General features: G+C 57.0%; 1 protein-coding gene across 1 annotated transcript in view; it reads left to right on the top strand.

Moving 5' to 3' along the window:
- The window catches only part of CACNA2D2 (calcium voltage-gated channel auxiliary subunit alpha2delta 2), a 209,560-nt gene that overhangs the window by 168,048 nt on the left and 14,940 nt on the right, over positions 1-26,572 (top strand). Inside the window, exons 5-16 of the mRNA XM_059479961.1 lie at positions 9,688-9,732; positions 16,457-16,595; positions 19,941-20,072; positions 20,477-20,534; positions 22,693-22,743; positions 22,903-23,002; positions 23,712-23,870; positions 24,332-24,439; positions 25,011-25,089; positions 25,240-25,289; positions 26,096-26,185; positions 26,468-26,536. Of these exons, the coding sequence (XP_059335944.1) occupies positions 9,688-9,732; positions 16,457-16,595; positions 19,941-20,072; positions 20,477-20,534; positions 22,693-22,743; positions 22,903-23,002; positions 23,712-23,870; positions 24,332-24,439; positions 25,011-25,089; positions 25,240-25,289; positions 26,096-26,185; positions 26,468-26,536 (1,080 nt within the window). The remainder of the gene's footprint in view (positions 1-9,687; positions 9,733-16,456; positions 16,596-19,940; positions 20,073-20,476; positions 20,535-22,692; positions 22,744-22,902; positions 23,003-23,711; positions 23,871-24,331; positions 24,440-25,010; positions 25,090-25,239; positions 25,290-26,095; positions 26,186-26,467; positions 26,537-26,572) is intronic.

Here is a 26,572-nt window from a genome sequence, read left to right as displayed (position 1 = left end):
ATTGTGGGGGGTATTTCACAGTCTGAGCTGCTGATGCTGCTCACACAGACCTTCCTGCCACAGGTGATGGTCACCAGGGCTTGCTGGAGAGAGGAAGAGGTGGGAGAAGCAAAGGAGAAGGCAAGGAGGTGACCTGCTTGGCTTTCATTTGCCATGTGGGCAGCGTGGGGTGGAGGCTGGTGGCTGATTCTGTGTCCCAGGGGCACCCAAGGAGCAGGATGAGCTCACAGGGATCTCCCTGTCTGCATGAAAGCACTGCTGAATTGCTGTCAGCTCTTCCCAAGAGGCCAGGGGAGAGGAGGTGAGGAGGATGATGAGATTTGGTGCAGGCACCTGCGATGCCAATGCCAGTGCCAGACCAGGACCTTGGCTTGGGGCTCCCAAGGAAAGCTCAGAGAAGTGCAGGGCATCTTCATCCCTAGAGTTTACCCAGTCTCACATGTCCTCTAGGGTCAGGAAACACCCCTGAGCAGCACCTGAAGCTTGACTGTGGGTACCCCAGGGACACTGTAGTTGTCCTGTACCCACCCTGCTGGGCTGGCACCCAGGGTTGGGTGCCTTGTGACCAGGGCATGTGCAGGGTGGGCACAAGGTCACTGCATTTTGTAGCAGTGCTTGGAGCTTTTGCTCATCCTCTGGATCAGAAGGATGGGCTCCTGCTGCAGGGGCTCTCTGCAGCCCCACAGAGCTCCTTCTCCAACCAGACCTGGCTGGCTTCCACTGCCAGGGGAATAACAGCAGGACACAGAACACTCTGGGAAAGGCTGAAGCACTGGGAAGCTCTTGGCTCATATTGCCATTCACGGCACAAAGCTTTCAGAAATCCACTTTCATAGAAAAAAAAATATTTTTAATAGCACTGTTTGCAACCACTTAATCAAGGTAATTAGGAGCGAGTCACCCAGAAACAATGTGCAGTGATGCGTCACCGCAGAGCTCGGCGCTGCTTTATCAGGACAGCCCAGGCCTGCCTGGGACACTTGATGGACTGGTCCAGCTCTGTGCACAGTCCCCAGGGTGCTGGGCATCATCCCTGCCTGCCTCAGACCTGCCTGCAACAGCCCCAGCTCCTGAGCAGAGCAGAGGGATGGAGGGGCTTTGGGGCTGAGCCTCCTTTTGCTGCCCTTTATCCTGGAGATGGATGGGCAGGGTCGGAGCCGAGTGCCAGCACCGCTGACCCTGGCTCTGCAGCTGCCCCCACAGCAGGCAGGGAAAGGGCAGCAGCACAGCAGCCCAGCTCCTCCTCTCCTCCCTTCTCACCAGCAGCTCGTTCCTGCTGGCTGCAGCTCTCCCCTGCTCTCCCAGCGTGTCTGTCCTCGCCCCGCGCCGGAGTCGGTGACAGATTGAGGCAGGCGCGGTTATTTCTGTGTTTCCATCCAAAGGCGCCGGCAGATGCTGAGTGTTTGCACTGCATTAGTGCTAATGGCAGCCCCATTAAACCTCACTGCAGATGGGTTGCTATGGAAGTCCAGGGGAAAATGAAGCAGGAGCAAGAGCCTGAGCGGCTGGGAGCTGCTGCCAGCCATCACTCACGAGCCGTCTCTACGGGGAAAGTTCCTTTTCCTTTGCTGTTTTCTGGTTTTCTTGCTTTTTTCCAGCTACATCCCAGCCAAGCTGGCCTTTCTGGAGCTGAGCTCAGCCTCCCACCACAGGAAGCTTTGCAAAGTGCCTCCCTGTTCCCTAAACAATCCCTTACTCCTGTCCTGCTTCATCCCTGCTCCCTGTGCTCGTCCACCCTCATGTCTACCAGCTGTGCCAAGCTGTGGCTGTGTCCCAGATCAATTCTGGATATGGGGCCATTTTCCTTGGTCAAAAGTAGCCTTGGCCCCAAGGTCACCCGTATTCTGAGCACGCTCATGAGTTCCCTCAGGCTTGTTTTACTCCAGGACTATGTGGCAGCTCAGAGTGGCATGGTGGGCAGGGATGTGGGGAGGGGTGTGGGGAGAGATTGTGCCCTTCCCTGCCTGCACTGTGGGGGTCTCTCAGGGATGCACATTCACCCTCTGGAGAAGGCTGGGAGAGCTCTGGAAAGGTGAGAGCTGGGTCCTGTTGCCAGAGTGGGCTCCCACCAAGGGACATGGCAACCACCTGGCACTGGTATGGTAGGAAACCACAGAAAATTCCCCATTTGCAGTGGCCTGGCCTACCAGTTCTCCCAGTGAGAATCTTCTGGCCTACAGGCTTCCATTCAGAGATCCACTGGGATAGTCTGGCTCCACTCCATGCAGAGCCATGAGGGTTTGTCCTTCAAGGCACAAGCTGGCCCCCTGCTCTGGATGTCCCCAGTTCTGAGCCTGCCCTGTGCTGACCACCCCAGCAGCAAACAGAGGTGCCAGGGCTCCAGCCCACCCTGCAATGCAGCTTTCAGGTTTTCATCCTCTGCTTGCTGCCCTGCTTGGGCAAGGGTCCTGCAGAAGTAGAACTAGCTATAAAAATGCTGAAAGGTCATGCTGAGGTTTTTGCTGCCATCCTTTGTATCCATCCTCGCTGACAAGTTGCCATGTGGCCTGTCAGACATCCCAGCCAGCTCCATGTTCTCCCAGCTCTTTTCAATTTGGGTGCTCTGCTTTCCTCCCAAGTTTTCCTTGGGTTCTTTTCCAGACCTTCAGCCCCATGCCAGCAGCATCAGCAGGGTCTCAGGTGTCCCACACTCCATGCTGACCTGGGGGATGCTGTCAGAGGTGCAGATCTGCACTGCCAGCCACAGAATGCATCCCAGGCCAACATCATCATCATCATCATCATCATCATCATCACCGTGTGTAGGTGTGCTGGGGCTGCCAGAGCTATTTGTGCCTTTAGGGGACACTCCAGTGCTGCAGAGATCCATCCCCTCGTTTATGTGTGCTTGGCAGGATTACATAAATTGCCTTTAAAAGTTGACTTCTTTATAAGCCATTTTCTGCTTCATAAAATGTTTATTACTGTTGTTTTTCTCCCAGTCTCCTTCCTTGCTGCATTTTCCATCACTATACTGGGAAGCTCCCCTCTTCCTCTGCCTGCTGCCCCTCTGCCTCCCACCTCTCCCCACCTTGTGATGTTGGAAAGGGCCCTTGGAAGGGTCAGAGCCCAGCAGGCCCTTTTTCCTTGGAAAAGAAAAATAGCCATACATTGAGCTGTGGATGTAGGAGCTGCTGGGGACAGGGTTTAGCCACGGGGTGGTTCTGGGGAGTGGTGACATTTGTGGAGGTGGCAGGGGCATCACAAGTGCTGGACAGCCCCATGCTGCTGCCTCCATCTGTAACCCCTGCCTGCAAGCACATGAGGAATAACAAAGCCCAGATAATTTCAAGCTCCATTAGAAACGAAACTCCAGGGAGAAAGGGATTGCTGTTTGCCAAATGGGGATGGACAGGAGCAATAACAGGGACTGTGCTCCTGCCTGCCCAGGAAAGGTGCAGGATAAAGCAGGGATACATGGCAGCATGGCTGGGTACCCAGCCATGGCCACACAGCCCTGGGAGCTGCATCCCTCTGATCCCTCTGTAGGAAAAGCAAGGCAACCCCAACGAAGGGAAGAATGACAAGGAGGACTCCCTTGATATCAGAAGGCTAATTAATTACTTTATTATACTATATTATTCTATATTGCACTAAATGTAAACTGAATCTGCACAAGCACTCAGCTACACTGAACAAAACCTTGTGACTGTCTGCTGACTGACAATCTGCACACACTCCTGGCCCTGACAGGCCAAGGAAACAAAACACCATCACTTTGGGTAAACAATCTCCATATTGCCTTCTACTTTGGCACAACACAGGAGCAGAGAATGAAATAAGAATTGTTTTTTTCTTCCTCAATGTGATTCCTAGAAAATATCCTTGGGAAGTTGTGCCTTGCTTTCCTCTGTGAAGAGAAATGCAGCCACATCCCTCCAGGTGCAGGATCCTGCTGCTCCACCCAGCACTGCTGGGTGTGTGTCTGTGGGGGAGCAGCAGTTGTGCCATGCCATGCCATGCCATGCCATGTCATGCCACGTGTGGGCTCCAGCAGCTGCTCCCATGAGCTGGGCACAGCCATGCAGGCAGAGCTTTGTGTTCAAAGCAGCAGCAGAAGGGCGAGCGCCAGCTCCTTATCCTCCTTTCATTTTTCTCCTCCTTTAATTACAGATCCTACTTATCAGCTGAGAACAGAAAGATTGTCACCGTAACCTTGCACTTGCCCTTGTAGAAGGTTTACCTAAAAAGTTAGAAAATAAAATCAAATACTCTAATTTGCAGTCGTCTTGCCATTTCAAACCCAGTTTTCATTACAGCACAGAAAGTGCATTGAAGCTGTGTTTATAACCCCCTTTTAGATAACAAATCACATTTTCTTTTGGCTGGCGAGTGTGTAGAATTGATATTTTTTTTTTCAGTTTAATGGGTTTGTGTGTTCAGGAATGATCTCCATCAGCTGAGAGTCTTTATTGTGTTTGATATAATGTCAGCTTTCATTACGCTCGGAGAATTACTGTGCTACAGCACCAACCTTGCTCCTGTAGCGCCGGTCTGGCCGAAAAGCAGAACAAGAAAATCATTCACAAAACCCCTGTGTTGGTGCTGTTCCCTCTTAAAAACCAAGGATGGGGCTTGAGGGGGCTTGACCAACCCCCCATTCTGCAAGACCACTGGGCCATCCATGGCTTCTCCATGACTGTGATGGTTTGGGGTTGCTGGCTTTCCTCTCAGTGCTGCTTTCCCTTCCCATCCCATCCCATCCTGTCCCAGGAAGGGCAGGGGCTCTCCAGCAGCCTCTCTGTGTGTGCTGCCCCCCCTGTGGCACCCGGGTGCAGTGAAGGGGAGCAGCAGCCACGCCTCGCTCGAGGCAGCCTCAGAGGAGCAGGACAGACAGGAGATGCCATGTAAAGAAGAATGGCTGGCGAGGTGTGATCAGATAAAACATCTTCTTGGGGAGATGAAAAAACTGTTGACAGGTCACTTAAATATTTCCCCGGCTCTGTCAGAGAGGCAGGGAGAGGAAATTGCTTTTAAAAAAAAGATGCCAAGGCAGATTATGATGACTGTTTCCACCTGTCCTGGGTAATGCCTAGGGCCCCTGATGGTGGATGGGATGCAGGGAATTCACAGTGCTGCAGGAGAAGGATGGGCCCCACCAGGCCCCTTCTTGGTCTGTCCAGCAGCCTGTGGTGGCTGGGGCTAACAATGAATATTGTCCTCTTCTGGGGACTAGGAAAGGATTCATCGTGGGAAATATGGACAAGAATAGTTCTAGCCAGTGCAAACAAAGGGTCAGCCCCTACCAGCCACAGCCAGGTTTGGCTTGCAGGTAGGAATTTCTCCCAGGAATCCATCCAGCCCCTGGAGCTTGTTCCTGGCTGTGGCCCTCACCCCAGCCCATGGCAGGTGTAGCAGGAGCACTTTCTCTGCTCTATTGTTCCCCAGCCAGGAGGCTGCTGTGCCCATGGCAGGGCTCAGACACCCCGGGCTGGGCACTCACCTGCTGAGAGCTGCAGCCCCAGCTCCGGCCAGGACCAGCTAAGCAGCACACACCAATGCCCAGGGACAGCCAGGAGGGCTTGGCAGGGTGATGCTGTGGTGGGGATGTGTGTGTGTCCCTGCTCATGCTCTGCTCCTGCTGCCCTAGCCCAGGTGTGAGGCTGCAGGAGCTCTGTGACACGCTGCAGGGTGTCTCTGTATGAAAGGTGCAGCTATAAGCAAAAGCTGCTGCTATTTCTGTGTGCTTAATGGCTCAGGGACATGAAGAAGTACCTGAACACTCACTGTCCTCTCAAAGTGCTGATGGCAGAGGAAAGGTGGGCTCATGAGCAGAGTCCCCAGTGCTGTATGGGCATACCAGCTCCTGCTTGCTCTCCCCACCCACTGAATTGCCCATGGGTCTGACCAGGCCCAGCTCTGGTCACCTGGCTTATCCCCTCACAGATAAGCTGTGCCCTGGGGTGCTGGTCCTGCCACCAGCTCCATCCAATGGCTGGAAAACAGGCAGGTGCCAGCTTGGGATCCATCTTTTCTTCCCCACCACCCTCCGAGTTCCCCCTAACTGCCTGAAGGCAAACTGCTGCAGGATTTGACTCTTCCAGAGCCAATTAAATCTTGAAAGAGATTTGCTGACCACCGGGGTCACCTGTGCTGCTCAGAGAAATGAAGCCCACAGCCTGAGGCTGAAAGGGACCAAAATCAATGTGCTGCAGCAGGATCTGCCTGCACAAGTGCCCCGGGACACTGCAGCATCCCCAGGGCATGTGATTTACAGGGTGACCCTTACAGGACTGCAGTGAGCAATCCTGTGGAGTCCTACAGGCCCTCAGGAGAGGGATTAGCCAGATTAGGTGATTTTACAGGAAAGCTCTACAGGGGAGAACAAGCCATAGCCCTCCTGCAGTGTCCCTGCCAGCTGTGTGCTCCAGCTGGATGGCTAGAGCAGGGAGCTGAGGGTTTTAGGGTGGTGGCAGCTCTGTGTGTGATACAGTTTGACTGTCACCTGGTCAGATCGCTGACTTGGAGGCTTGGTCCAGCACCCCTCCATCCAGGCATCTCCAGGCTGCAGTGAGGTAACAGAACACTGACCTTTTCAGCATTATTTTTAGTTGCTGCAATTGTTTTAGGCAAAAAAAGATCTATTTGGATGCTTGTAGAGGGCTGTGTCAGGGGTTGTGGGGGGAGTGTCCCTCACCACCCACCTGTGTGCCCCTCCTTGTCCTGGGTTTTGTCTCATACCTGTTCTGCTGGGGAGTGTCAGGAGAGCCAGAGAAGGGTCTTCCCTTGTGCCACTGGCAAGGCTCCAGCTTGCAGCTCTCCAGAAGGTCACAGCCTGGATTTTTAATCAGCTTTTCGCTTGGTGTTTGGGTGTGAAAACAGTGAAGGTGTGGAGCACAGGGCACCTGGGGAGGGCTCAAGGGGCTGAGGAAGGAGCCAGGGTGCCTGGGGAGACTTAGGCCTGCAGCATCCCCAAGGCCACCTCCAGGAGGTGCTACCTGGATCCAGCCTTGGCCAGGGGCTGCCCAGGGACACTGAACCACAAGGGTTTGGTGCAGGTGTGGCGGTTCCTTGGTGGCCTTGCTGGAGAAGCCTGGGCCATGGCTACAGGGACAGCTGCAGATCAGTCTGGGATTGCACTGAGCTCCCAGAGTGTTGCACTGAGGGTTGCAATTTAGGAGCTGAAATAACCCCACACTTACCCACCAGTGACACAGCCAGGCAGTGCCATTGTGCAGGTGGCACTTGGCAATTTAGGTACAAGAAGATGGGCGGTGGTTAACACATCCTGGAGCAGCAGCTCCTCCTTGTCAGCCTCCCCTGCAGTGGGAACCAGTGTATGCTTCCTGCAGAGACAGGGACAATATTTTGCCTTGAAATCCCTTGACGTCTTCACCCCCTTGTTTTCTTTATTGGTGTTTATTCTGAAAGGCTCGAGAAATACCAGTGCTATTTACACAGACCCGGTGCTGAGTTTAACATGGACCAGAGGAGGAGAGGATTGTATGAAGAAGGCAAATGTGGTTTTAAAAAAATATTAGTGAGCAGAAATTGTAGGACCCCTTGTTGCCTCTTGGAACACTCATGGCATCTTTTCATGAGAGAGAAAAGATGCATCTCTGAGGGCTCTCTCCCTCCTTCCTGGAACAGACGCAGGCTTCCAAGTGGCCAGGACACAGATGCCCTGCCAGCTCCCCCAGTCTCCCTTGGGCCCCATGAAAAACCCCCAGCATCAGGAGGGCTGTGGCAAGGGTTTGGGGCACACGTCAGGGCCAGGGCCACGCTGGTGCTGTCTCTGTGGAAACCTCAGCCACAGCCTGTGTGGCTGAGATCTCACCAGCTGCTCCTGGGGTTCTCAGGGCTTGACAGAGGGCATGGCAAGGGCTCTGTGATCCCTGGGGGAATCGGTGGGAGGGACATCCTTACAGGATCTCTGCTCCCTGTGCCGTGCCCTGTGCCGTGGGAGCGCTGGGGCGGGGAAAGCAGGAGCAGGGAGCGATTGTCCTGCCCGAGCATCATCACCTTGGCTCTCCTGCCCGAGCATCATCACCTCGTGCCCTTTGCACTGCGGGAGCGGGAACCGAGCTTTTCGGAGGAGCCAACGGCAAATAAAATGAATAACAAAGCACCTTCTGGCTGGCCGCTGTTAGTCACACTCACTCCTGATTAAAGATCATTAAACATGAAATTAGCTGGTTTGTGCTCGGGTCTCCGGGGGTTCCTTTCATTAGGAGGTGCAGATGGCCGTGGAGCGGGCACGGGGCGGCCGTGGGGCCGGCAGTGGCACAGCAAGGCCAGATGAAGGGAAATTAATTCTTTCTTTTTCCTTTCTTGTTGTTGTAAACCCCACAGCATTTCACAACAAATCACAGATAATTAATAAGTGTGTTCCCTTAATGACTGGGCTTTTTAATAGCAGAAATTGGAAGATGCTGCGTCAATTTTTTTTTTTATATTTCCCCTCCCGGTGCTGCCTTATCTCAATCTCTGAGAGTCGCAGAGCCCGCGGAAGCCATGGGCATCTTCTCTGCTCAGGGAGATGCTGGAACTGCCCTTTGCAATCCCCATTCTGGGGAGACACCACCTGCACAGCCTGCCAGGGTCCCCTGCTGCTGATGTCCCCAAGATCAGCTGCAGGGCTTTCCCACCTCTTGGGAAGCCGGGAGAAGCCACTGTGAGCCACCCTGGGGAATAATTTTGGATGAGAGGGTGATCCCGGTGAGGGGCAGTGACAGCCAGCCCTCAGTGGTGCCGGGCTGGTGGGACAGGTGGTGCTGCCCAGAGAGCTGCTTGCCCCCACTGGTCCCTTTCTCCAGGCTGGCATGGATGTCACAGTGCCACCGTGCCTGGCACAGGGCTGTGTCCAGGGCTGTCCAGAGCAGGGGCAGGCAGGACAGGGATGCAGTCAGTGCCATGGAGGCTTTGGCCGTGTTTCTGCTGGGGACCAGACCGCTTTCCTTGTTCCATAATACAGCAATGATCACCCCAGGGCTGCCCGTGCCGGGAAGGCTGCTGGCTGCTGATGGGGATTGACTGGCAGACGGCGCTGCCCGTGTGCCGGCATCACACCCGGTCCCGGCACGCTGGGAAGAGGCTCTGAGTGCCCTTTAATTACCCTTGCTACTGCTACACGGAATGCTGTTGTGACAGCATCGCTGCTCTCCCAATTGCCTCTTCAGGAATTTTATCAGCTGTCTCGCGTCTTGACACTCTGGGAAGAGGAATCCAAGCAGACCTTTCTGCTTAAATAGGTTCTAAATACCCCAAATTAACGACGTGCATTTCTCTGTGGAAGCAAGGACACTTTCCTCCCTGTTTCTGCAGTGCGGGGAGGGGGCCTGGGTGGCTGCAGGGCCATTGCCTGCCACGCTGCCCAAACCTGGCTCTTCTGTGGCTCCTGGTGTTTGCAGCAGAGGCAAAGCACCCTGGCTGTGGGCACTGGTGACAGTGCAGGGCTGTGCTCACACCGGTGTCACTGTCACAGGGCTGGTGGCCCTGCAGTGCTCTGGCTCAGCTCAGTCACGAGTCAGGGAAGCATGGCAGGCCATGGCCAGTCCTTGCAGGGTGGATGTGGAGGATGTGAGGTTCTGAACACGTGCCAAGGACAGCAGGGCTGGGGAGGGTTCAGTCCCCAGCAAGGTGGCTGCCAGGAGCATGAGAGAGGCACTGAGGGGATGAATCAGGGGCAGGGACTCCTTTCTCATCCCTGACCTTGATGGCACTGACAGCTCTCCCCTTTCTCTGCAGGAGGAAGACATCGAGTACTACGACTCCAAGGCCGACACTGAATATGTAAGTGCTGTCTCTGTGGCATCTCTGGCACAGCCCCACCCTGGCCCAGGGCTGAGCCCCTCACCAGTCTGTCCCAGCACGGTACCAGGGTCATGGCACAGCATTTGTCACGGCTGTAACCACATTCTGTGCCCGGTGTGCAGTCGTGTCCCCAGCTGAGCCGTGGTGACATCTGGCCACCAGCACCGGGCCTGGCAGCAGGCAGGTGGGCAGGTTGCTCTGCTGCCTGCAAAAGTTTCTAAAATTAAAGCTGGCATCTGAAATTCAAATGAAGAGCAAACCTTTAATTAGAGACTGAATCTAATTCCCTGCCCTACTCGGAGCATAGCCATCCTGTGATTTCTGGCAATCAGTGCTTTAACTGCGGGCCTGGCAGCCCCCATCCCCCGGGGCTCCCAAGAGAGATGAAATTTGCCAGCTCCTCCTGTGGTGACAGTGAGGGGACTTCACTCAGGGGCTGTGCACGGGTGCAGGGAGCTCCACCAGCACTGCTGGCCGCCCTGAGGCACCCTGCTCTGCCCTGGGTACCCCTCTGTGCCCTGCGACACCCTGCTCTGCCCTGCGACACCCTGCTCTGCCCTGGGTACCCCCTCTGCCCTGGGCACCCCTCTGTGCCCTGAGACACCCTGCTCTGCCCTGGGTACCCTGCTCTGCCCTGGGTACCCTGCTTTGCTCTGGGGCACCCTGCTCTGCCCTGGGCACCCTGTTCTGCCCTGGGACACCCTGCTCTGCCCTGGGACACCCTGCTCTGCCCCGGGTCACCCCACTTTGCTGCCAGGTCACCCAGCTCCCACACTGTGCTGCAGGATCATGGGAAATAGGGGCTGTCAGGTCAGTGATGCTCTGGGTGTGAGGCTGCTGAGCAGAGTCCTTGGAGCTGACCAGGAGCCCCAAGCACAGCAGGGTGCAGCCTTGGGGACAGCCCCAGCCAGTGCTGGTGCACCAGGCCTGCTCCTTGTCCCCAGGCAGACCTGACAGCAGATGTGCCATGGAGAGACAGTCACACAGCAGGAGAGAACGTGGTGTTGGCAGCAAACCACATGACCCTACCCAAAAATAACACACAGGTGACCCCAAGAGCATCCAGAAGGCCCTGTGCAGAAGGGAGGGGAGCATCTGGGCTTGATGGGGTCTCACCAGCTTGGGTGACATGCCCTGCACTGACCTCTGTCTCTCCTCTCGACCCACCTAGGAGTCTGTGCCCCAGAGCAGAGCCAGGGACAGGCTGGAAGGGAGGAGGATGGATGGATGCCTTCAAAGCAGAGTTGCTGGCTGCCAGTGTCACTGTCCCCAGGCAGTGACAGCAGAGGGCTCTTGGCAGGGGAAGCAGCCACAGAGGGCTGGGAGGTGGGATGAGGAGGTTGGGCAGATGCTGGGACTGAAGTGGAGGGCACTTGCTGTCCTGGGCAAGGTCTCCCCGCCCACAGTGCCACTCATTTACAGCTGAGGATGTCTCCTGTCATTCCCCTCCTGCCTGTGGGGAGATACCAGAGGAGGGAGGAGAGGATCCTGCCATGGCTGCTCTGGAGAGGATGGAGCTAATGGGCTTAAAATACATTAAAGGGGATTTTGGATAGAAGTGAAGGAAAAACTGGCTGGTGGTTAAGGCAGGAGGAGACAGCCTGGGGAGCAGAGCAACTCCCAGCACAGGGGATGAGCAGCAGGACTAATGCATCCATCAGGCTGGGCTGGGCTTTTGCTATCAGTGCTCAGGGCAGGGGACAGAAGCTGGATGTCCCCATGCCTGCTGTTCCCTAGTGTCACACCCCACCATCCTGGTCACATTAGGCAGGATTGGGAAACAGGACAGGGAAAAGGCATCCCGACCTTGGAGCTGTGCCCGTGGAGCCCTCCCAGCACAGGGGGCACTGGGGACAGGCTGTGCACAGTGGCATGGCACAGTGTCCCTGGGGCCTGCAGGATTCAGCTCCCTGATCCCTCCCTTCCCAAAGGAGCTGACATATCAAGGAGCAGCAGCCCTGCAAATCTCTCACCAGCCATAGCAGCTTTAGTCCTGCCCTGAGGAAATACCAAGCAAAACTGCAAAATTGGGGTTGTCCTATTGTACATATGTGTGGGTTTGGCAGGGAGGGCACTTCCCTCCCTCTGCTGTTGCTTCCTTACCAGTGCAATCACAGCAAATTTAATTCCAACAAAAATAATGGGGGAAAAAAAGGAAGATGCTGCTGAGGTAAAAAAGGAGAGAGATGAGACCAGAAAGTCTGAATGGAACGTAATAGTTCTCTCTCCATCCTTTCTTTATTTAGCTTCAGTTTTTCTATTTAAATGGAGCACGATGTAGCTGAGCCAGAGTGGGTGCTGATGGACAATGGCTGCTGCCCATAACTGGAGCTTATTCACAAGCCTTACACTGGCTTTAGCTGCAGTGAGGAGGAAATTAGCTTCTTATTCATCCTGCCTGCACCTCAGCTCCACTATCCTCCCAAACAGACTTTGGATTTCCAAGTGGTTTTTAACAAATGGGAACATCAGAAAATTCTCCCAGGGGTCGCCAAGGCTGTCAGAATTTTTGCAGAAGTGAAGTTTTCACCTTTCCCAGCTAGCAAGAACCATGGGGTTTTGTGTGGGGAGAAGTGTTGAAATCAGCAGACAGACTCGGTTGGGAGTCACAGGCAGAACAACACAGAAATAAATTAATTTTCCACCTTTTGTGTTGTGTTCGTGGCAGGGGATGATGCTTGTCAAAGCTGAGCCTGGGACATGGTGTTCTCAGGTGGAAAACAGCCCAGCTGTGTGAAGGTATCCTGGCCCCAAGGGCAGCCCCCAGCCACCCCCTGAGGTCGTGGGGAGAGCTGAGAGTGAGGGGCTGATGGTGGGGGACTCTGTGCCAGGTGGGGCTGCCCCCTCACTGCTCACCCTCTCTCTGCTCACTCCTCTCTCTGCTCACCCTCTCATTGCTCACCCTGCTCAGCAAATGCAGCAAAAAGGGGAAGGAGGGGAGGGAAAAAAAGCCCCTAAATGTCAGCAGCAGCAGATGAAGGGTGTTGGAAAATTTAATCTTCCGACTTTCTCAACTAATGTGACATTTGGATTTCCTCACGATAAGCTATCAGCCCCAGAAGTTTCTTTCTTTTGCCTTTTTTCTTTTTTTTTTTTTTCCTATTTTTTAACTTCTCTCCTCTGGCTGGTAATTTAAAAATAAATGGTCTAGAAAGATCTCTAAACAGTACCTTTGGCAAAGATTAAAAAAAGCAAAGGGGGATAGGGGAGCAGGCTGGCGGGAGAGGCTGATTGTTATTTATAACCTGGGCTGCTGGAAAAGCAGGAATGTGGCTGGAGAACACATCATCTCCCTCCTCAGCATTAAATTACTGCATTTCAGGAAAAAAATTGATATATTTAAGGAGAAAGACCCTTCTGCACAGGCCGGGAGTTTCTCAGCCATGTGTTGGGGGCTGGCATTTATATCCATGATTATCAGAATCGCAGGGTGTTGATGTGAATATTTCACTGGCCTTTCCAGACTGAGCAGGGATGGGAGCCCCTGGGAGGGTGAACAGGCAGTGCTGGGATCTCGGTGTGTGCTCCAGGGGCAGGCAGGGATGCAGCCCTGGTTTGTCACGGGCTGCCATTGAAGCAGCCATCATTAGCTGTGATGGCTGTTCCCATGGAGATGAGCAGGGAACGGGGGGGCTGCATCTGCGGGAGCTGCCGGGGACGGGATCGGCATCGCTGCTCTGCCGGGGCACATCACAGCTCCATCCCAGCTCCACACCCTGGGGACCACCACGGTCCTGGAGCCAGGGGCAGGCTGCTCTCCTCAGCAGCACCAGCCAGCTCCAGGGCACATCCCAGCTCCTCCATCCCAGCTCCACACCCTGGGGACCACCACAGTCCTGGTGCCAGCATTCCTCATCATTCCAGTCCTGGTCCTCCCCTCAGCAGCACCAGCCTGCATGGAACATGGGGCAGGGGATTGCCCAGAGCGTGGCAGCCGCCAGTAAAGCTGTTGGGTCATCTCTGGGTTTTGCCCTCTCTGTCATTTTGGGAGGCTGGAGAGAAAATGTGACTGACAAGCCAGCTGTGAAAGCAGTGGAGGTGGCAAAAGCTCTCAGGGCGTGATGACTTCTTGCTGAAGCAGTAAATATGTATCATATTGATGTATTGCCGTGGAGTCGATTTCTAATGGTGTGTAGCAAATAATATATTCAAAGTGTAGCATTTATTTGTGTTACGTTGTACATAGTGTAACAGATAAATAGATGTTTCCAAGTTCTTTTGAAATGTAATGATGAGGAATGCTGCAAGATCTGGCTGGGGGCCTGCCGAGATGCTCACAGTTAAACCAATATAAATTTGGGAGAACTTGAATTATCTGCTTTGCTCTAATTTAAATTTAATGCAGGATTTCTTCCCTCGGCCTTCCCAAGGTGTCTCTTTGTATCCCCGATGCTCCTGTCCCTGCCTGGGCTGTTGACAGCTTCTCCTACCTTCATGTGGCTGGAAATTAACCCCTTTCAGGGGCCAAATTCAGCCTGGCTTAAACAGAAATAACTCAGTGAGGTTGGGAGATTTGTGGATAAAGGGCAAACGTAGTTTGGATAACATCAGCCCTTTCTGCAGGTGTGTTTGCCATCTAGGTGTCAGTGATGCATGAAGTGCCCCACATATGGACAGCTGTATATTTGTCCCCAAGATCTGTACATGTGCCTCTCCACAGCTCCATGAATGGGAGCAGCCAGACAGCACCAAACCTGGCAGCATACAAATTAGCCCCTCAGAAGTGGGTGAGATCAGGGAATAATGATAAACAGAGGAGCAGTAATTATATACAGTAGTTCCAGCTCCCATGAAGTGGGGAATAGCCATGCCAGCGTGAGGGAAAGAGGGAGGGTTGCATTTTCCAGCTGCTGGTGGTGACAGGGGCAGTGGCTGGGCTGTGGCATGGTGCCCTGCTGATCTGAGATGGGGAGGGATGGGGAGCTGTCACCAGGAATTTGCTGGGCTGAGGAAAAAAAGGGTTTAGTGTCAAAGCAGAGTTTTTGGTGCTGCAGATGCCCTCAGGCCACAGCTTTATCCCAAAGCCTGTTCTCAGCAGGCACCTCTGTATCCTGCCTGGTGCTCAGAGAGGTTTGCAGGGGTGAATATTGTGTGTGCTTCCCGCAGAGGGCTGAGCCCCATGGGCAGCAGGCTGGGGCCAGATCCACTCTCCAGGTAGCCCATGGCCTGGCACTCCCCAGAGTGCCAGCTCTGCTGCAGCATCACCACTTTGCAGGGGCTCCAGCAGTCTGGTTTCTGCCTTTTCTCCAGATTTACATGAAATTGAGAGCATAAGCTGGATTTTGATCTCAGAGATGTGGCTCCAGGGAGCTGGGAACAGTCCCTGCCTGCCTCCTGCTTGGCTAGTGCAGCTGTAATGGAGTTCAGCATCTTTCTGGGCAGCTGGAGCCCCCACAGCAGGGCTGGCTGGGCAGCGTGTGACACTAACAGGAATTAAACCCAAACCTTGTATATCAATCCTGTTACTCTCCCGAGCTGTGGAGAATGCTTTGGCCACCCCTCTCAATGTCATGGGAATGTCACCACCTTAGTGGCTGGCTGGAGGTGTTGCAGGGGAAGTGACATTTCTCCATGTCATCTGTGAAGGGGAAACAAGGAGGGGGCCAGGATAGGTGCTAAACAATCTTCGTGGTTTACTTCCCAAACCCATAGTTTTCCTTTAAATATATGGCTTTTCCTGTGAGAAAATCAGGTCTTTGTTTCCGGGGTTTTGTCAAGGGCAGCCTGGCCAGTAGGAGAGATGCTTGCAATGGGCCACAGACAGCAGCAGGAAGGGACCATCCCCACCCCTTGTGTTCCCTGGTGCCTTGGGGCATCCCTTCAGGTGTCTATTCCAGTTTGGGCTTGGCACTGTTGTCTGTCCCTGCCTGTGGATGGTGCAGGCAGCTCTGTGTCCCTGCCCCTCCTCAGCAGGGATGTAGCTCCAGGAGCACAAAGAGCAGGTGCTGCAGCATCTTCCTCTCCCTCCTTCCCATCCTGAACATCTCCCAGCTGGCTGCAAACAGCCTTCCCCAGCTGCTGGGCTGGTGGCAGGCATGGGCAGCTCAGAGCCAGCACCTTCTCCTGGGTTTCTTTGCTCCTGCTGGGGTGGCAGAGGCAATTTCTCCAGCTCTCTAGTGAGTCCACCCCTATTCTCACTCTTCCCCACATGGCCCCGTGCTCCAGCTCCCACCTGTCCCCTGTCTGCAGCCACCCAGCTGTTCTGCCTGCACCAGCTCAGCCCTGCCTGCCTTCCCAGAGGGATTTCACCCCCAGTGCCATGCTGGCAGCAGGGCTGGGGAATGGAGAGGAGGGCTGGGAAGGCGAGGGAGTGTGTTCCAGCACCAGCAGTGGGGAATTCGCCGTCTCTCCACCATAATTAAATATTGTTTGCATTGCTTATTGACAGAGCGCTAAGCTGCACTCTGTTTTAATTTGCTCTTTGATAGTTGCCTTTTGCTGCTAATTGATTTTCAAGGCCTTTTTTTGATTTTTTTTCCTATGTCTGATTTAATACCTGCTGTGCTACCCAAGCTGGAGAGACAAGGGGTAACCAGTGCTCGCCTTTGTGCCCACCCACTCCTGGCAGGCCAAATACGCACAGGATCCAGCAGGGCTGGTCTCCCCCACAAAACATTTGGTGATGGGCTTCAGGTGGAGACATTCCCCCATCCATGCAGGGTTGGAACCCTGGGTGACCCCATGCACTCTGCTCCTTCCCCAGGATGACCCCGATGGAGAGGAGATCGAGAGGGAGAAGTCCAACTCCTTGAAGCTGGAGTTCACTGATGATGACAACTTCAAGACCAAGGTTAACTATTCCTACGCTGCCGTGCAGATCCCCACGGACATCTACAAAGGCTGTGAGTGCCCCTCCTCACCCTGTCCCATTCCTACTGCCTGCCTGGCCATCCACCTCTCCTGCCTGGAGCACTGCAGCCCCAGGGACCATCAGCTCTGGGTGCCTCAACTGGGTCTTGGTGACTGGCTCCCAGACAGACAGGTAGTGAAACAAGGCAGAGTCACCATATCAGGATGGAGGTGACAATGTGTCCCTGCCCAGGGACTCTCAAGAGCTCAGCACAGGCAAAAGAGACAGACTGGGGATTGGGAGTTATTGGGGAATGGATGGGGAGAGAAGGAGAGGTGGTGATTATGGCCCAGGGTGAAGCTCAGCTGTGCCCACAGGGCTCTGATCCTCCTGCAAAGCTCGAGAAAGCTCAAAGCAGGCACCAGAGATGTTCAGAGGGATGGAACAGCTCTGTGCAGCACCAACCTGCTTGTAGGAGGGAGTGAGACATGGCTGGGCAGTGGCAGAGGGTGAAGCAAGGATGCTGCCTGTCTTCAGCCTACTTGGGGCTGAGGTGATGAAAAGGGAGAAGAAGCAGCTGCAGTCTGGCAGGAAGGCAGCCAAGGGTGAGTGCAGGACAGTGTGATGCCACCCCATAGCTGATTAAGCCTCTGCTGCAGAGGGGTCAGGCTGCTCCAGAAACGGGGATGGGCTGGAGGGCCAGCCCGGGAATGGGCAGGGATGGATGGACGGGCGGATGGCACAGCATGTGCCACACCAGCTTCAGCCCCCACCGAGCGCTGTGACCCTCCCTGAGCTGTCAGATGTCTCCGGTAGCTCGCCCTGCTGCGGTGGCACACGGCGACAGTCGGTCTCCATTTCCCTCTAGTGGCTGCTCGGCTCCCGGCTGGAGGGCATCCTCCAGCACCCGCCGGCCGCATCCTGCGTGAGCCCGGTCCCTGCTGCCCCCCAGCACCCGGGGCACCACTGTCCCCACACTTCTGTTTCAGTGGCACTTGCTGAGGGTGATGATGGTGATGGTGGCCGCGCTCACGCTGCTGCCCCGAGCGGAGCATTCCCGGTGCACGGCTCGGAGCTGCAGCGATTGCACCGCGGAGGCAGCGCTGGATTAGGAATTTGCAATGAGCTTTATTAGCCATCCAGCGCAGGGCAGGCAGCTGATGAAGCACATGGTGCGAGCCGGGTGGGCTGCGAGGGGTGAAAGAACTCGTCCCTCTCAGCCAGGCTGGAGCCCCGGCACGGGCACATAAATCACCCACCCGCCCTGGGACACAGCAAGCTGGAGATGAACGCGCTTCAGGGACCCCCAGCTGCTCAGGAGGGGATGTGGCAGTGGCGTGACAGTGCAGGGACTGTCACCAGGCAGAGAGGGTGGGCACAGGGATCCAGCCAGCTCCGGCCACACCAGGGTGCTCCAGAGATGCAGGGTGCAGGGAAGGCTCTACAAGTGCTGCTCCCCTGAGAGTGGTTTGGGGTGGAGCAGGGCCCCCCTGTCCTGCCAGGGACAGCAGCGAGTCCCCGCAGGGCTGTGGGCGGGCGCGGGTCCCGCTGGCACCGGCGGAGACAGAGGCGCTATCGCTGCCTGGCACGCTGATTAAAGCCTGCGGCGACGCCCGCCGCCGTCACCCCTCGCTACACACACAAATTACATCCTATATGTGTTTTATTTACTGTGCCGTTTTTAATTAAATATGCAATCGCTCGCGGGCAGGGCGGGGCTGGGCTTACTCTGGTGGGGACAGGGACGAGATGGGGACAGGGATGGGGATGTCACCAGTGGGGCTGGCAGTTCTGCCCTCGACTGAGAGGGACAGGAGCCATCCCAAGCAGGGACACAGCTTCATCACTGCACATGGTGAGAGAGCAGGAGCTGTATTTGTTAACAGGGATGATCCATTCATCCCTAGGGAAGGTGTAGGAGCTGCATTCGTGCTCAGAGATAATGCAAGGGCTGTGTTTGGGCACAGGGACAACATGAGCTGCATTCAGCACAAGCAGCCGGTGTGGCTGATGGCCCCGAGGGTCTGGGGGTGTGGGTGCTGCCAGGGCTATCATGGATGTGGCAGGGCCCAGCCCGGTGCCCAGCTGAGGCTGGCAGCACTGCCCAGGGCTGCTCCAGGCAGGCAGCAGCCTGGCAGCCAGCTCACAGCCACTTCTCCTGGGAAAAACCACGTCCTGTGTCAGAGCCAAACAAGAAATCATCCCCAGTGCCCAGATAACAGCACTGTGTGTGGGCACAGCACTGAGGAATGGCTGGGGAGATACGAGCAGAGTAAATCATGGTTTGAAGGCATGGCTGCCTGAGGGAAAGACAATTCTTCAGCAGTCATGTTGGGATAGAGGGATCCAGGATTCATCCTGGGAAACCTACCCACCTCCCACCAGTGCCTTAGGACCACAGTGAAGGCAGGAACGGATGATGACGGTGTTCCAGAAGGGACAAGTGTGGGAGGAAGGCTTAGGAGAGCTAAATTTACTGCTCAAATGCACACTGGCTCCCCTGCAGCACCACATTGGGTTGTTTTGCCCAATGCCAAAGAGCTGGGGTGCTCCTCAGAGTTCTTGCACCCCAAAAATGCATTGAGGGTCTCCCAGGAGGGATCAGTGCCTGGTCTCAGGGTGCTGCTGGCTCCTTGCTCCTGCAGTGGCACCCACCACTGGCTCCTCCATGCTGCAGTCCTGGGGCAACCCAGCACCAGAGATCATCATGGGATTCCTCCCCACAGCATTTGGGGTCCCCCTGTGGGCACAGGGAGGTGCCATCCCAGCTCCCTGCCAGCCCCATTCCTGCCACACCACATGGCCCCCCTGCACTCTGCCAGCCCCCCTTGATTAATCGCAGGCTGGGGCTGCCAGCAGCTTATCTCCTGCTTTAATAGCTGAATAATTTAAAACTGCTGTTTGCCGGCATCTTAATTGCTTTTGTGTCAGGTGCAGGGCCAGTGGGAATGCAGAGTGGGCCTGAGAGGCTCCACATGGCCCCTGGGGACACCAGCCTGGGCTTCCCAGCCGGTGACTGTCCCCAGGGAGTGAGGCTGGGAAGGGAGTGGAGATGGCAGGCCAGCTGTCCCCAGGGATGGCTGTGTCTGCCCCGGAGCACATGGGGACAATGAGCACTCTGGGGAGCTCAGGAGAGTGGCTCATTTCTCTGGGGACAAGGGACAGCAGGGTGGTGCTGGAGCTGTGTGGAAGTGGGGTTGAGTTGAGGGGATGTAGGAGAAGCTGGAAAGGCCCCATGGGCTTCTTCCTGGGAAGGGGCAGAGGGGAGGGGACAGTCCCCATCACCTTCTTCCCTGCCATCGCCTGGGGACACCGCAGTCCCCATCACCCCCAGCTCCACTGCTCCCCCCCTTCCTCCCTCCCTGCACCCAGCCAGCCCTGTCTGTGTGTCCTGCAGCTACCGTCATCCTGAACGAGCTGAACTGGACACAGGCCCTGGAGGACGTTTTCATCGAGAACCGCAAGGAGGATCCCTCCCTGCTCTGGCAGGTCTTCGGCAGCGCCACCGGCGTCACCCGCTACTACCCCGGTGTGTGCCAGGGGGGCTGTGGCACACAGGGGCTGTGCCAGGGGGGGCTGTGCCAGGGGGGGCTGTGCCAGGGAGGGGCTGTGGCACACAGGAGCTGTGGCACACACGGGCTGTGCCAGGGGGGCTGTGCCAGGGAGGGGCTGTGGCACACAGGGACAGTGGCACACAGGGACAGTGGCACACAGGAGCTGTGACCAAGGGCAGCCCAGGTCCTTCCCACTGCTCCATGTGGATGAGCACTCCTGGGCCTGGTGTGACTTGGGTAACTGTGCTGTGCCAGAACCCTTTGGTGTGAGCTCTCCACCCGAGCCTGCTGCTTCCTCAGCCCTGAGCATCTCTCTGCCATGTCCCCCTGTCCCCCCACGACAGCCCTGCCTCACTCGCTGCCTGCCTTGTCCCCACAGCCACCCCATGGAGAGCCCCCAACAAGATCGACCTCTATGACGTGCGCCGGCGGCCCTGGTAAGGGGGTGCTGGGTGGGCAGAAGGGTCCTGAGCGAGCAGCTCTCTCCCCTTCTCATGGCATTTGGGCACTGGCAGAGGGACACCATAACACAGGCAGGGGCATCTGAGCTGTGGCACTTGGCTCCTTCCCCTTCCCTGTTCCTGGGAAAGCAGAGCAGGATGGAGAGAGAAATCCCTGGGTGCAGATGAAAGTGTGGAGAGAGCCCTGTGCCCCCTCAGCACAGCCATGGCTGCTGGCACTCAGTCCTGGTCAGCATTCCCATCCAAATGAGATAACAACTGGCTTGGAAACCATGGGCTGGGAGGATGGGGAGAGGAATGGGCAGGCAGCACAGGCTGTGGCTCAGAGATAGCTGAGCAGCCTTTTAGCCCAGAACAAGGGAGCTGGGATTGAATGGGCTGCCCTTAGCCCAGCTGGAGGTGCTGGTGTGGCAATGCTGGTTATCAGCTGGAGCTGGGGAAGCCACAGCCCCATCCTGCCCATACCTGCAGGCACGGAGAGGAGAGTGGGCACAGGCCTCTGGCACATGTCCAGGGAGCCCTGTATCCCAATGGATCATCCCCCTGCCCACATCAGGAGCTGCCCCCTCTCCTTGTCAGAAAATTAATGGCCCTGCTGCTATGGTTAATTTCCTCTGATTGCTCCATATTAATTATTAACTGTTCCCTGCTGGGGTGTCTGTGCAGGTTATTGCAGGGCAGGGACTGGAAGGCTGTTTTGGGGTGGAGACTGCTGATGTGTACGGGGGCTGCTAAGCCCAGCTCTTCGCCCTCTTTGCCCTGCTCTTAGCCAGACTGGCCACCTGGTTGTCCACCCTGCCACGGAGGAGCAGCAGCAGCACCCTTCATGCTGGGGGACAGCACACCTGGGGGAACCCCCTTTGGGGCCCTCTCCTGCTCCCAGTGGGGCCCCATGCCGGACACAGCCTCCACTGCTGCAGGGCCACGACCCTGCCCGCAGCCAGGGCCGCCACCCGCCCGCCTTCCCCTCCCCTGATGAATGGCCCCATTAGCTACAGCCGTCTCCTGCCGAGCCCAGGGCATTCATCTGAGCCGGGCAGCCGAGATGGATGTGCTGCCACAGCCCATTACGGGCAGCATCTTAGTAGGGCTCTGTGCCGCACCAGCAGCCCGGCCCCGGGAGCAGGGCAGGCTCCAAGAGCCGCAGGAGGAGCCCCGGGGCAGCCGCCTGTCCTGCACCCAGCAGGCTCCCAGAGCCCCTCTCACCCCGGCAGGAGGAGCCCCGGGGCAGCCGCCTGTCCTGCACCCAGCAGGCTCCCAGAGCCCCTCTCACCCCGGCAGGAGGAGCCCTGGCAGCCGCCTGTCCTGCACCCTGCTGGAGGATGCTGCGCCCATGTCAGGAGGGCCCCATGTGCCAGCATCCTGCATCCCACCCGGGTAATCCCTTGTAATTAGGGAACATAAGGGATTAACAATCAGAGCCTGCCCCTTCCCCAGTCCTTCCCAGTTGTGGTGAGTAATTGATACTAATGACACAGTAATTAATTCACGCGAGGCCCGATCCTGATCTAGCCAATAATGAGGTTCCCTTGGCCTGCAGCCAGGGCAGGATCAGGGCTCCTGCAATGGCCTGGTGAGGTGGGGCTGTGCATGGCCGTGTCTGGGGTGGGATGGGTGCTGAGCCCTGTGCCAGCCCCTCCCACACAGCCTGGCACAGCAGGGCTGGGAGCAGGACCAGTTGTTTCCAGGGGTGAGGAAGGGTTCCCTAATTGTTTTCAGTGGGGAAGATTTACGTCGTGTTATTATTTTTCCTCCTTGTAGCTAAAAATAACCTCATCAGCCTGGCCTTTGAAGCTACCAGGGGGGTAAATAGCATCTTAATATGGATGTGTGTGTCAGCATAATCAGCACGCAGGAAAGGGCCCGTGATGATGGAAGAGTTTAGCATTTAGAGCTCATTAGGCTGGCACAGTGTGGAGCAGCAGTCCTGGCCGTCTGCTGTGCTGTGCCACGGGAGCCACGTCCTCGCTGCCACCTGCCCACAGCCTCCTTGTCCCTGCTCCTTGCCATGGGGTCACACAGCCCTGGCTGCCTGGGGCTCCCACACAGCTCCCCTGTGCCCTGGCAGAGCTTTGCTCTTGGGCTGTGCCCCCGAAATGAGTCAGCCCTGCTGACCCCCCTCTGTACCCCACAGGTACATCCAGGGTGCCTCCTCCCCAAAGGACATGGTCATCATTGTGGACGTGTGAGTACATGCTGGGGGCCATGGCTGGGCTGAGGCCAGGCTGGTGACACAGCTGGCCAAGGTGCCACTGTCCCAGCAGTGGCCGCAGGGAAGCTGTGGGGGTGGCACAGCCCTGTTGTGCTCCTCGCTGCCAAGCCCCCAGCACCCCTGTCTCTGCAGGAGTGGCAGTGTGAGCGGCCTCACCCTCAAGCTGATGAAGACCTCGGTCTATGAGATGCTGGACACCCTCTCAGATGATGACTATGTCAATGTGGCCTCGGTGAGTGCCTGGGGCAGGAGGAGGGGCTGTGTCCCCAGGCACCTCCCAGCTCCCCAGCAGAGGAACCCTCTTCCCCCACGAAGACCTGGCTAAGGGCTCTGTACACAGAAATGCCATTTCTTGTCTTCCTAACTACCCACCAAATGGCTGCTCAGGGCTGGGCACACAAAAGCTGCCCCTATCACGGGGCATTTGGCAGGGATGTTCCTGCATTATCCCAGCCAGCCACGTCCTGTCTGTCACCAGCCACCGACAGACACCCCACGGCTGTGTCACCAGCACAGTGTCCATGCCATCGCATCTGCCTGTCACTGGCTGCCCCGCCCCTGTCTGGCCACCAGCAGCGGCGCTAATTAACGTGTCTGGCCTGGCTCTGTTGCTGGATGGCCGCTCCCCTAATGAATGGGCCCCATTGCCGGTGAATGAAGCTGTAAGTGAGAGGCAGCACCTGCTCCCGATGGCGGCACGGAGCAGCACAGCACGGCTGCTCGCACCAGCTGGGGCTGCTGCACAAGTGGGGGTGCAGGTACAGCACTACACCACAGCTCAGTGCTGAATTTGTCCCAAACTTCAGCCTCAGCCCTCCCTGGGATGTGGGACACGTCTGGGTCACCTGCTGCCCGTGAGAGCTGAGTGTGCTGAGTGGCTTGTGCCTGCTGGTGTCCCCCCTGTCCCCTCCTGTGACCCACCCCCTCCATGTCACCCGCAGTTCAATGAGAAGGCCAAGCCCGTGTCCTGCTTCAAGCACCTGGTGCAGGCCAACATCCGCAACAAGAAGGTGTTCAAGGAGGACGTGCAGGGCATGGTGGCCAAGGGCACCACAGACTACAAGGCTGGCTTTGAGTATGCCTTTGACCAGCTGCAGAACGTGAGCTGGGGGCTGGGCTGGGGCTGGGAACAGCTGGGACAGCTGTGGGTGCTGGGGATGGTGGGACAGCTCCGAGTGCCTGGCTGCTGCCCTGGGCTGAGGGCTCCTTGTGCTCCTCCTCCATGCTGGGGGAGACATCCCACCTCCAGGCGTGCTGCAGCCAAGGTTCTGCTGGTGCTGCTCCCCTCTGGGTTATTACAAGCTAGCAGGGCTGGGTGGAGGGGCCAGACCCAACAGACACCGTGCCAGAGGCAAGATAAAGATGAATGATGCTATAGGTGTCGAGTAGCATTAGCCACAACATCATTCCCCAGGTGGCAGTGTCCCCCGTCCCCATTCAGCCTGGTCACCCTCACCCCAGAGAAATGGGCTGGGGAAAGAGGTGGGTTGGGGCCAGCCCTCCTGGCTGCATGCAGCCCTGTGCCTGAGGTGTGGCCTCAGGTGCTGTGTCTGCCCCACAGTCCAACATCACACGTGCCAACTGCAACAAGATGATCATGATGTTCACGGACGGCGGCGAGGACCGAGTGCAGGACGTCTTTGAGAAGTACAACTGGCCCAACAAGACGGTGAGAGGCCCTGGGCTGGGTGCTGGGCTGGGGCTGCTCCTGCATGGAGCCACTGCCCTGCTGATGGGTTTGTAGCTGCTCCCACCTTCCTGTGGGACCAGGCACACTGGGATGCTGGGGAGCTGGGGCTGGTGGGCTCCCTGAATGCTGGCCCTGAGGGGAGCACAACCCAGGCATTAGGGACAGGGCTGCTGGCAGGCAGATGAACCAGCAGGAAGGTCCCAGTTGCTGCTCAGTACCTGGAAACCTGTGGGGTGGGGGTGTTCTGGCCCATGTATCACCCTCAGAGAGCACAGACCCCTGTGGCAGCAGTGATGCCCCAGAGCAAGGACCACTGAGGTGGGTGATTTGAGCCAACAGAGGGATGCTGGAGGGCAGGACAAGGAGACAGGGACCCCCTTGCTGCAGCACAGCCAGCACTTGCAGGAGTCTCCTGCCCACTTGCACTCACTCTGTGGGCCATGGCAAGCAATGCCACACTGTCCCTGGGGAGGTTGTCACTGGCTGGGAGCACTGAGTGTTGAAAACAGGGGTGCCCCGTGGCTGGCCCTCAGTGCAGGCTCTGCCACAGGTGCGGGTCTTCACCTTCTCTGTGGGGCAGCACAACTACGACGTGACCCCGCTGCAGTGGATGGCCTGTGCCAACAAAGGTGAGCACCCAGCGGGGGCTGGGCTCACCCCTCGGCTCCTGTGGGTGCCACACCAGCAAAGCCCTGCCTGCAGCCCTGCAGGGAGGGCAGCAGGACAGCCAGACTGCTGGACAGATGGATCTTCAGCTGCCTTTCTCTCTCTTTTCCAAGGTTACTACTTCGAGATCCCCTCCATCGGCGCCATCCGCATTAACACGCAGGTACAGCTGGAGCCGGGCAGGCAGAGCCCCCTCGGCTGCCCTGCCCTGCCTGGGGGAGTCCAGGCAGCCCCAGCCCCACTGGGCACAGCCCACAGGCTGGCAGTGAGTGTGGCAGCAAGCTGGGGAGCCGAGCTGAGCCCTCGGCCAGGCTCTGCACTATTAAGCAATTCATCTTCTGCAGCTCCCCACGGACCTGCTGCCTTTTGAGTGACTAATTATGAAACATCAGGCGTTAATCAGCACAGAGCAGAGCTGAGCGTGGGCAGGGCCAAGCCTGGCAGAGACGGTTGTGTCTGCCCCACACCTCCTCTCACTGCCTCTTTTCTTCCCCTTTTCCTTATGGGATGTGCACAGGGTGCTGTGAGGGCAGGTGATGAGGGCAGGGCAGGGCTGGCATTGTGGCATGGGGCCTCCCTCCCCGCAGAGATCTTCCTTGGCAAGGTGAGACAGGAAGAGGGAAACCTGCCCCAGGAGAAGATGGCAGCCAGGGAGACAGCAGTGACATGGTCCAGGCATGATGGAGCAATCTCAGCCCCAGGAATGGGTGGGGGGCTCTGGCTGGTGCTGCCTGGGGAGCCCCTGCCCTGCCTGTGCATGGCCAGTGGTGAGCAGCACCTTGTTTGCACCTTAATGGGCCTGTAGGGGTCCCAGCTGGAGCCAGTGCCCCCACGTTTGGTGGCTGCCAAGCCCCCTCCCCATGCTCAGCCTCACCCCATTAACATTGCTGGGGTGTGCTTAGGGACAAGGGTGTCACCAGGCTGGAGCAAGGAGACATCCAGTTCCCATGTTGTCCTGTGTCCCTGCAGGAGTACCTGGATGTGCTGGGCAGACCCATGGTCCTGGCTGGGAACCGAGCCAAGCAGGTCCAGTGGACCAATGTGTACCAGGATGCCCTGGTAAGGACTCCCCAGCCCCGGGGTCCCACACAGCCCCAGGGGCAGGTGGGGATCCCCAGCCCTGTGTGCCACACACGGGGATGAGGGTGGGGACTGCAGCCCCAGGGTGCAGCTGGGGACACTGACCCTGGGGTCCCACAGAACTCTGGGGTGCAGGTGGATGGGGACACCAGCCCCAAGGTCCTGCACAGGACATGCCCCATCAACCCCCCTCTGCTGCCCACCCCAGCCCTGGTCCTGAGGCAGTGAGGGGCCATGGGACATCATTCTGTGCTTGTGCAGGGACTGGGCCTGGTGGTGACAGGAACGCTGCCAGTGTTCAACCTGACGGAGGACAGCAGTGACAGGAAGGTAGGACACTCTGCTGGCCCTGCACTGGGAGCCCTG

This window comes from Ammospiza nelsoni, chromosome 11 (genome assembly GCF_027579445.1).
Source record: "Ammospiza nelsoni isolate bAmmNel1 chromosome 11, bAmmNel1.pri, whole genome shotgun sequence".
Classification (NCBI taxonomy): Eukaryota; Metazoa; Chordata; class Aves; order Passeriformes; family Passerellidae; genus Ammospiza; species Ammospiza nelsoni.
Note: the sequence above shows the minus strand (reverse complement) of the source record. Positions and strands in the feature narration are given on the sequence as shown.